General features: G+C 33.5%; 1 protein-coding gene across 1 annotated transcript; it reads left to right on the top strand.

Annotated features, from left to right (window-relative positions):
* Positions 1-422: 422 nt before the first annotated feature.
* Positions 423-8437, top strand: LOC123708974. Its single transcript, XM_045660035.1, has 7 exons — positions 423-563; positions 700-2154; positions 2323-2476; positions 3917-4178; positions 4971-5094; positions 7230-7390; positions 8146-8437. The coding sequence occupies exons 1-7, from the start codon at positions 506-508 to the stop codon at positions 8365-8367; spliced, it is 2436 nt and encodes an 811-aa protein (XP_045515991.1). The 5' UTR covers positions 423-505; the 3' UTR covers positions 8368-8437.
* The last annotated feature ends 3388 nt before the right edge of the window (positions 8438-11825 follow it).

Raw genomic sequence — 11825 nt, 5'->3', positions numbered from 1 at the left:
CATTACATTTAATTCTAACACACAAATAAATTAATCCCTAGGAGGTTGGGTCGGGCGTCTCAACTCTCTCGGACTTGTACACAACAGTCTGATAATCAAATATTCTTTCTCTTCTCAAGTTTTCCTCCAACTTCGATTTTTTTCCCTTTGGGGTAGAGTCTTGAGCCGTGGGTTCAAGTGTACAGGCCCTTTCCTCGCTCAACGAATAAGTATCTCAATACAGCGAGGAAATGCTGTTAGTGTTAAAGGTACCACAGGGAGCAAACTTTTTTTGTAAATTTTCTATTAATTATAACTGTAAAGATTAAGAACATTCTAAATAATGTACGTTTGCGTTTCGAATAAAATTATTATAATAATGAAGTTATCATTTTTATGTATAATTTAAAATGCTGGTTAGTTAAAAAAAATATAAAAATGACAATTATACTGCCTAAAGAAATAAACAAGTAAAGAAAACATATTTTATAAAATATTTTACTCGTTAAAATGTAAAATAATAAAAATGACCAATTCTCATATTTCTTTACTAGATTTGTCAAAACAGTTATTTTTTGAAATCGGTGAGTTATGCTTAAAGTTTTTATCTGTTACAAATTTGCAATATATTCTATAACTCTGAAACTACTTCAGAAAAATGAAAGGTAATTTTAATTCAAAATGAACAAATTATTATTCTCTACTACAATTCTATTTCAGATGACGCAACAAGGAAACAATTATGTTTCACTGAAACGTTAGTAATCAGCTGCGGACATTGCGAAGGTGACGTTCGGGATGAAGCTTCTGCTTCCGAATGGACATGTGAAGAGTCATCAGATAGCGACTTAACCGTAGTCAAGCCATCCAGTTTCATTAGAGAACGAAAAGAAGTCGAGCCAGAGTCACCAGCTGAAAAAGAGCCAGATGATACTGAGAAAGATTTTCATTTCTTCTTCTTTCCTGATTGCTCTAAGCCACTCCCCGAACAAGATAGCGTAACCAGTATAATTATTGAGAATGGTCTGCCTAAAGTCAATCCAGCTACGCTAAATAAAGTGTTTTGTACCTGTGACATAGATAAGCAAGGAAATTGCCCCTGCCATACTAAAGTGCCATGTAGATGTGGAGCAAAAACTAAAGCGGAGTGTAAATGCCAGAATTTACAGAATATCTGCATATGCGACGATGGCAAACCACAAGTGGTATGCACCTGTAAACCTAGTAACGTTTGTGTATGTCATCCTGATTCTAAACCAAGACCTGTTTGCACCTGTGCACACGTTGATAAGCCTTGTATTTGCAAACCAGGCATGTTCCCATGTCCCGTATGTACATGTAAACACAAACCCCACTTCCTTTCTATGGAAAATCATGAAGAAAAGGGCGAAGAGTGTGGCGAGGACATAGCTGAGGAAGAAATTAAAACTGTCCTAGAAATTAAAACTGTTATTGAAATGCCAGAAGAAACTGAAGAGGAACCATGTATCTGTCAGAAGCCAGATAAAGTGGTGAAGCCGATATGTTTTTGCAAGAAAGGCAGGGAATGCAGTTGTGAACAAGACTTATGTTTATGTGGAGTGCAACCTACTTGCGTCTGCGAGAAAGTCGAAGAAGAAGAACCTCCTTGTAAGGATGACGATAGTAAATCTATCTGCAACTGTCCTGTAGTTCCACTATGCACTTGTTTTGCGGAATCCCCTGAAATGTGCAAGTGCTTTCCAAAACCACAAATTTGCACTTGTGGAGATCCAAAAAATTGTAGATGTTATAAAAGTTGTGAATGCACCGACCCTTGCATTTGTGATACAGCACCACCGAAAGAGGAAGGGATATGTACATGTCCAGATAATAACACGAAAATAGCGGAGGGTCTTGTTTGTACGTGTCCACGCAAAAAGCCAGTCCAAAGAAAGTTAAAAAGAACAAGGGCTGGTAAACATGGCTACCGTTGGTGTCACGACGTCGACCCCAAACATACATATTTTGATTACGGGTATGGGAGACATGATAAAATATCGTACAAGGAGGAAGAAAGAGAGAAAATTAAGATTTTAGGTCTTCACGAGGAAAAAGTTGATGATGCTGGACCCTGTCCTGTTCATGAAATTAAAGCACCCGCATATGTAAAAAAAATACGTAAACCATCATTGGATTGCTGCAGCGCTGTTGGGGGTAAGTATCTCATCTCAAATGAAGGTATTTCAGAACCAATACGTCCTAGGTTCCTTCAAGAACTTAACCTTAACATCGGACAAACCTTCTTGCCCAATTGGACCCTGTTCTATGAGAAGTTTGTCCATTATAAAGAACATATATATTGTACCACGTTTTGATTTTCAGGAATAAGTATTAGTGTGGAAACTTTGGGTGAGGATGAGGCGAAATTTTTGGTTCAAGTTGTTTCTCATTCATCAAAAGACGGAGCTAAAACTGGGTCAAAGCTTGTCAGTATTTTAGATTGCAATTTACATACAATGGAGGAAAGTAGGAGCGAGTAAGTTGGGAAATAATATGTTTACGATGCTTCCGTGTCACCAATTTTCATATATATTTTATATATGATCCACTAAATCTACTTTATTTTCATTAGAACAAATGTTGCTTTCTCATTTGTAATTTCTTTGGGCATATCATTAACGTCAATTAAGTCAACATTTGTTTAACAAACTTTCATAAATAAATAATTTATTTGCAAAGAAAGTACATTCAGTTTAATTAATAAAAAATCCCGCATTATCAGTCGTGTAACAATTGATATGCAGATGTCATATTAATTATCGTGACGTATTAATAATAAGAACAGTTAAGTTTTTTATAATTTTTGTCCCAACTTATGATCTAAATGGTCTCCCACATAAGACATCTTCCTTTTCATAAAGGAGCCTTTAAACATTTAATCAACTTCCCCTTGAAATCATTACACGGCAGTGATCTATAACTTCTAGGAAGGTCATTAAATAGAATGAGTAGGAGTCGTAACAATTTTACATCGTGCTACATATAGTATGTTTTCAAAAATATATTACCTTCATTTGTTTTTTTCGTATATAAAACCACTAAGGAGTAGGCTCGACCATTACCTTGATGCCTGGAAAGCTACACCGCATACATATTCAACTTATAATCGAAAATCATAAAATAAAATTAATACCTAAAAATATTTTAAAGCAAGCAGTGTGTTTATTGATGTTAATTCCAATCGTGGGCGTGCGATATTTATTTGATATAAAATTATTCAACCCTTCAATCATTGAAATTGTTTTTTTATTTTATTCTTCATACATAATTCTCACTTTAAATTATATTTATTCCAAGACGCACTCTTTGTATTAAGGGGAAATGTGGGACGGTGAAGGCCAAGTTTGTTTGCTATACAAGGCCTAGAACCGTCTGTTGCACATATCCCTGTTAGTAAAGACGTTGTAGCCTATTGAATTCTGTCTTCCAACACTTTCGACATCAAATATATTATATAGGAGTGAGTTCACAGTAGCGATTTTGTGTCGTATGTATTCAATATTAAATACAAAATGTGAATATATGGTCTTTTGTTGACATAGATTTTACACATTAAGAAAACTTATAATTATTTACATAGTTCTAAATTTAAATAATTATAAGTTTATAATACATAGCTTCAATCCGTTTAAAAAGTGTTTTCTTAAATGTAAATGTTTTATTTTTTCCGATATTATAGTATTGGTTTAGTACTGTAAGGATAGTGTATGATATTTTTATGAATAAATAAATATATTTATTGTAAAATATCATTTAAACAGATTCAGAAATCTTACGCTACAAACTGTTGAACTGTCAGTAAATTATTATAATATTTTTTTCCTTGTTCCATTTCTACCGTGAAATTCAATTACCTCGCCAATAGTCTTGGCAGGTGATCCTGAAATATTGAAATAATAAAGATGATCCATTTCAGACAAATTACAAAGAAAGACGCAACGAAGGAGCGTCGAAGTTATATGACAATTTGTGAGAACGGCTATTACAATAAAGTGACCCGTATTTGTGGTGAGCGCCATTTTGTAAGGCGCATTTACCATTCGTTCGAAGATGCCCGCAATTTTTTACTAGAAGGGGCTAACATTGTTCTGCTACGATATTTGGGGATAAGCCGACACAAGGGCACTATAAAGACTGACACTGTTCTCATTGATGGCGTTATATGCGAAAGTTTATACGTAAGCTATATTTGATAGACATATTGAGAATGGATTAATTTACCGCCTACTTAGTTAATGTTCAAAAAAGTCCCTAATGTATCGTTGATGCATTTTCTTTAATCACATTTTTTTGTGGTCTTAATTTATTAAAGTACGCTACATCATTTATCATTTTCTATAGTATAAGTTACAATCTATTTATTTCTAATTGAACATCAATTTTACAAAAAATAAATTACACTTTCTATTTTAGTTATTACTAGTAATTTCTTAATTAAAATACTTATTCACTTAACAATGCTGATTAGGTACAAGATAGGAGCTTAATTTTTTTTTAATTTATAAGAAGCATTCAAAAGAGTGTAAAGCTCTTGTAGACTTTTTAGAGACTTTTAACGTCTACGTTTAAGTTTTTAAAAAACACTTCAAAATATTTATCAGTGACTAGAATCTATACATATATGTCTACAAGTGAGTGACTATTCAAAGTATTGGACTTAAAAAATCATCTCTATGACATACCAAACCTGTAAACACGTAAACAAACATCATGTTTAAATTTCACAGACACTCCGATGAAATCAAACTACAGTACAGAACTAAGATATATTAAATTTTACCTTTAATAGGCTTTTTTTAATATTTAGGCAGCCATGGGCGTTAATTTTTTTAATTACGAGTAAGTCTATTTCATTAAAATTGTGATAAATCGATGCACGGTCAAGGTCCTAGGAGATCATGTCCATATTACCCCTGGATCTCTTATGCATCAGACTAAAACTGCTGAATATAGTGAGAGGTGTGTTTCAGGTATGTCCAGGTACTAGTCAAGCTATTGTTAATGGGAAGCCGTTATTTGTGGTCAAAGTGGAACGGCATATAATAGAACCATCTGGATTTATTCATCAAACACTGATTGTTCTTACTCTTAAAGGTATATTTAGTAGAAATTCGATATGACAGAAAGCGAGCAGTGCTGGCCTAGATCGGCGTGCAACTCTTACGCTGAGATTTTAACTTCGAACACTCTCCACCAATAGAGTTTTTCATCTTTTGCAGATGACAATGCCCTTGTCTTCTCTGGCAATAATTGGAATGAGGTGTATAATTCTGCTCAGTTTGGTTTTGGCCTTGTTAATGAATGGTTGAGAGGCAACGGCCTTACGCTTAATGTTGATAAAACAAAATTTATGCCCTTCTCTATTAAAAACATTCCCTCACACATTCATGATTATTTTTCTATCACAGCCCATACTTGCTCTTCAAATCAACTCTGCCATTGCAAAAGCATTTCCATTGCCTATAGTGTTAAGTATTTAGGTGTAGTTATCGATAGTAACTTGAATTTAAATTCTCACGTGGATCTTCTCTCATGCAGAACTCGTAAACTCATTTACATCTTTAAAACTTTAAGACTTATAGCAGACAATAGAATTGTAAAAGTAGTATATCAGGCTTTATGTCAGACAATTTTAAGCTATTGTATCCCTGTGTGGGGAGGTACTTTCAAAACCAATCTACTAAAACTTGAAAGAGCCCAACGAGCAGTGTTAAAAGTAAGTCATTCCTTACCGTTTCTTTTTCCCACTAAAGAGCTTTATGCCCTAGCCGATGTGTTAGCAATTCGTCAATTATTTATTCTCAACACAGTTTTAAAACAACATTATAAAACTAGTTACGATCCCGAATTAAATATAAACAAGCGGATTAAACATAAAGTTTGCTGTCGTATTACACGATGGACAACTTCTTTCTCGAAAAGATTCTTTGGTTTCCTAGGCTGTTACCTGTATAATAAATTAAATGAAAAAATTAACATTTACCCACTATCGAAATATGAATGTAAAAAATGGTTACTAATTGGCTGAAGACGTTGAGTTATGATGAAACAGAAGATTTAATAACTGTTACTCTGTAACACACCCACTCGACCACACATTCACACACACGCACGCGCACACACGCACACACACACGCGCACACACACACAGACACAAACACACCAAATTTATTTTTACGACTCCGTTTCCCTTGTTTTCCTTTAGCGCTTGCTTATTTTCTTCTAACAATAGAAGGTCATTGTCATAAGATTTGTATCTTATGACAATGATTGTACGTGTTCCGGTCCGGTGGTGGAGAGGCTGGCTATCTGTCACTCAGGTCTCCTGTTACAGAGACCAGTCTCTCACATACACTTCCAAATGTTATCATCTTAGTTTAATCATGATAACCTTCTATGTATGTATATGTGAGAGAAGAAATAAAGATGATTATTATTATTTGACAGTGAAGGAAATCATCGTGAGGAAATTTGGGCAGAAGAATGGTATTACTTGCCTATTAGAAAATAAATGATAAAAGGCTTTTTATACTAGGAAACTGAATTTATTTTTAATATAATTAAACTGAGGCCCAATAATTATTAACTATGCAAAAGCTGTATGGTAATATTTATATAATATATATATATATATATATATATATATATATATATATTTAATGTTAGCCCAAAGTCGCACTGCAATAAGGAATATCTTAGTTTGTTGAAAGTTCCTTGCTCTCTGCCTAGATGGCGCGCATATAATTTTATGATCAGGGCCATTATTTACGCATAGTATTTGAACCATATTAGACTTGTAATCTCTTTAATTCAAGCACATATGTTTCAGTTAACATTATTTTTCAATTTATGAGAATACTACAGCACTATTAAAAGACGAGTATTAGCGTATTATATAGACGAGTATTAGAGTATAACGCATGTCAAAAGCACATTTGGGAGCGTTCAAAAATTACGAAACAAATTGGGGGGGAGGGGGGTTCCTCTTGTAAAACGTTACGATGCGGGGTAGGGATTGATATTTTCCACTTTCCAGTACTTTACACCACATAATGGTATGTTTTAGGTAAAAGAGTCACTGGCGGTGGTCACGAAACGTTTTACTATTGAACTTGAACGCTCCCTTTGACATATGAAAATACTTAGCGGTATTGACTCGGAAATCTTATTCTTAAAGAGAAATGAAATTAATACCCGTTACTGAAGTTTAAAATGACTGCATTTCGCAGGTTACCTTGTAAGCCACGAGTGGGCAGACAATAGTTACATTATCCACTTAAACCCATTATTACGTGTCGTCCCCGAAAAGGATGAAATAGAGCCCCATGCCCCAACGCGGGAAAAGTGGAGGGAGGACCTACAGTTATTTTCGGATTACCTGGACTTTAAGGTTTTTATAATATTTAAACTTGACTACTAAACTTCAGTTAACTTGTCTGAAAATTATAAAAAAAAACTATTTACTTATTAATTATAAAGCTCGTACGGCGACGAAAACATCGTGAAGAAACCAGCTTGCCTTACAGGAGGCTGATCACCTACTTGCCTATGATCAGATACAGAAATCTGAGGCCCAGACCTAAAAAGCTTGTAGCACCACTGATATTTTTTAAAATTATTTATCTACCCGTTCTTACTTTTTGGCCTTTAATAGAAAAAAAGTTGTAGTTTAATTCCCACCTCCTTAATAATTGTTTATTTGAGAGCCACCGCTGAGTTTAAAAAACACAGGAAAATGGACTTAAGAATTGTATAATGAACCCTTTTATTTAAACAAAATTGATTTAATATTTACTTTTGTTAACATAGCTTTTACACATTAAGAAAAACACTTTTTGAACGGATGGAAGATATGTATTATTTTTAAAAACTTACAATTATTTACATAATTTTTAATTTTAATTTTTTTTCGACGTTTCGCGTTCTTTTCACCGTGGCTTGGTCACCGTGACCACGCACGCTGAAAATCAATCAATCCGTTCAAAAAGTGTTTTTCTTAACATTGATTTAAGTTTTATTTCTAAATGTCTTATACTTGTAGAAAGCTCAATCGATACGAAACTACCCTTAAATGGGAATTCATCCTCTAATACGTTATTAGTAAAATATAGGAGGCTTCTAATCCCATGGGTTCTAATTTCGCAGAGTACCCGCTCATCACAAGGCGGCCGGTACGTGACTGAGAACGGCGAACTGGCTGGAACCATTCGTGACTATCTTCAGACATTACTGTTGCTACGCCCTCACGATGCTTTGCATTTCACCAAGCATTATTTTGGTGCGGCATTGTCGGCTCTCGACTTACCGCATAACGAATATTTCGATCCATGTACTAAACACGTTAGATATTATTTTTTTGAGGAATAAATTTTCAATATGTTTAACGTCTTCGGAAATTTTTCGTTAATAAATAATTAACCTAACCTAACTTAACCTAGATGAAGTTTTTATTCTCTCGACATTGATTATTTGGTAACTCTTCAATGTACTATATAAGTCTTTTTGCACATAGTATCTATCACTACTGTAAAATAAAATAAATAAACTAGTTGAGTTTTCTTATAAGATTCTAAAAAGTTTCTTACCCAATAATTGTTTCAAATTTTATAATTTATCAAATCGTATTTGATTTACAAGTAGGTTATTTTCTCCCGATAGCCGTTGTCTATTTTTGGTTCTTTCAGAAAATTATTTTGACTGTCTTTCACGATGTTGTCTTCAAGAGCAGGATATGTAAGAATCACTAGTCTAACTTGTAAATATGTATTCAACTGTATACAATTGTTTTGCCTGGAATCAAACCGTCTACCAACTAAGCCATAATGGCCTTTGAAGCGATAAAATATACAGTGTAAGGTCAAAACTAAAAGATTAGAGGGGGATAATTCGGTCAATTTGTTGGCGTAATCGCGTCATACGCGTGAACGCATTTGGGGCTTTTGCTATTAAAAATTCTTTTGACGAGCATTTCCCTCTGTATTTCGCTAATATTAGTCATGATTTGTGACTTTTGTATACAAATAGATACTTCAAATGATAATATTCAACCTTTGGATCCCTGCTGAATTAGTAGTCTTCTTTGGGTTTGATTCTAAAATATAGAAAAAAAGGTATGAAACTAATAATATATTATGCAGAATAAAGAATGATTTTTTACGTTCATCAAACTGTTCTACTTTGTCGTCGAAGAAAAGGGATATTACAGTTTTAGTACCAAGGCTATTTTTATATAAAATTATAGGTTGTTAGGAGACCCTTCCGTGCTTATGAAATAAAAATGTAACAGTCAGTTCCACCGATATTTGATCCCAGGACGGGCGCTAGCTAGTTCGTATTAATAATTTGTACATAATTTTTATTTGTATAAAATAAAGCATACTACATAATATTACACTAGAGAGTAATCAAACAATCCAATATAATAAGATAGTTAATACGTATTGCTAGGGCAATAGATACACATACAAAATCAGTCTAAATGCATTTCGTCTGTTTCTGTTAGTTATTTTCGCTGTGAAACTGATATCTTTATGAATATAGTTTTGTTACAGGAATAATATTATTCTCTCAAGTCTAGTTTCGAGGTATACGAGTACCGACATTAATTTCCTATCCCTCAATTTGTATGCAATGTTAGCAAACGTAGGTACGTCTGCTTGTTTGTAAACTACGCTATGAAAGGCCCGAAGCTCAACCCTACAAGTTAATTTAAACTTTATCGCTTATCCGATTTAGGTTTACGCGACTAATAAGCTTTGTAAGTAAATTTTAATTAACATACCGAATTATAATAAGAGATCATGTATATTTTTGATTTGGCATAAATACATATAAAGCTCATGTCTGTGGACACGTAAGAGCTCAGAGCTAATGTTAATATCAACAAAAAATAGCCGTATAAACTATATATTCACCGACTTCTTGAGCCTGACATACGAAGCCTTCACGGAGGTTGTAGATCGAATCTAGAAAAGAAGATGAGACAGACCATGTAAAAGATGAAGGGACATTTAATCATTAGTGGAAAGGATGTATGGAAAGGTTTACCACCTACTTCAGCTACCACAAATTATAATGGAAATGTTAATCAAACATAAGCTTTATTAAAACACAATAACTGTGAATATAAATTTAAATATATTGTATTGTATTAACTGTTGAATAAAAAAGGCTGTTTTTGAAGTGAAACTTCTTTATCGGCGTTGGGAAAAAAAAACCGTCACATTTTTCGGTTACGCGTCACATTTTTCGGTTACGCTACATATTTTTCTTGTCCCTACCACAGTTTATTTGAAGAGATGAGAAGCCATTAATAATAAAAATATTATTAATGGCTTCGAAATATTATTAATAACGAAAACAATGATAGTAATAATTCAATTAAATTGAAATTCTATAATAATCTTAGTAGTAATAAGGTAAAATGAAATGATCGTATTATTTGTATTCATGTCAATAGTACAAACCTTTTGTTAAACTTTATTTAATTTAACTTTATTTAATCAATTTCTGTAAAGTTGCATATAATAGATAATTTGTCGAAAAATAAGGTCATAAAGAAGTATCATTTCTCACTTGTGTACACTAGTACACGCACATATTTTTTATTAGATCTAAAAAATACAGAAGTCTATTTTATAGTTGTAAAATATTTGTATATAGCAAACCTAGACATATTGTGCGCCAGACGCTTAATTTCGTAATAAACCTACGGACGTCCATAGAAGGAAACCACAAAGCACACGAGATGGGAAGTGGGTAGGCATCCCCACGTATGTGCTCGCAATTCAGGGTCTAATGTATTCCTTTGTGCGAAAGGAACCATAAAAATTAAAATTCGTTTCATGTCGCGGGATTTCTTGAGCTGGTTTGTCATTTTGAGATGTTACACACGCAAATCTCTACGGGCACGAATACTAGCAACTTTTCATCTTTAGACGCGTTTGTTAATAAAACTCACTCAACTTGTACATTTGCATTCGTTCCCAAGTTCCACAAAGTTATAATTAAGTAATCTCCTTTGAAGTTAAAGTAAATATTTCACACTTTGATTTATTTTTTGCTCGGGAATCATAATTCTCTTTTTATATTGGTTCTAGTACAGCGGTAATGAACAAACTTCAATTCTTTACGATGTTTTCATAATATGTTGTATGAGATACAATTTGAATGAGTAACTTAGCGAAAATTTTCAGAATATTAGGCCTATGTTTTTGGAGGCACAACGGACATTTAAAAAAAGCACGAATACACTTAGTAGACTTCCATAATAAGTATTTTTTATTAGTATAGAATCAACATGTATACTTCAAAAACTACAATAAAAAATTTTCACAAGACATCAATAATATTAAAACATAAAATGTATTAATACAAACTTTATTACCAGAAAACGTTTACATTTACTATAAATCTTAATAAACTGATTGGTAAATAAATCTTTTATAAATAAATTCATAAGTTTTTCATTTTATTTTAATTTATATAACAGGGGCAAGCGGCTAGGAGGATAGCCGTTAATAGATATTTGTAGATAGATAGATGTTAAGTGATACCGCCGCCAATGGGCACTGTTAATGCTACAGTGCTCGCAAGTGCATTGCCGACCTTTTAAGAATTGGTACGCTCTTTTCTTGAAGGACCCTAAGACGAATTAGTTCGGAAATACTTCAATGGGCAGCTGGTTCCACATAGCGATGTTGCGTGGCAAAAACGCTTTTTTGTGGAACAGCGGACGTAGAGGTGATACGGGTGGAATTCGAATTCTGCCTCGACGTCCGATGATGAAACTCAGCTGCTATTAGTCCGAATAACTCTTCTGAATG

Source organism: Pieris brassicae, chromosome 4 (genome assembly GCF_905147105.1).
Source record: "Pieris brassicae chromosome 4, ilPieBrab1.1, whole genome shotgun sequence".
In the NCBI taxonomy this organism is placed as follows: Eukaryota; Metazoa; Arthropoda; class Insecta; order Lepidoptera; family Pieridae; genus Pieris; species Pieris brassicae.
Note: the sequence above shows the minus strand (reverse complement) of the source record. Positions and strands in the feature narration are given on the sequence as shown.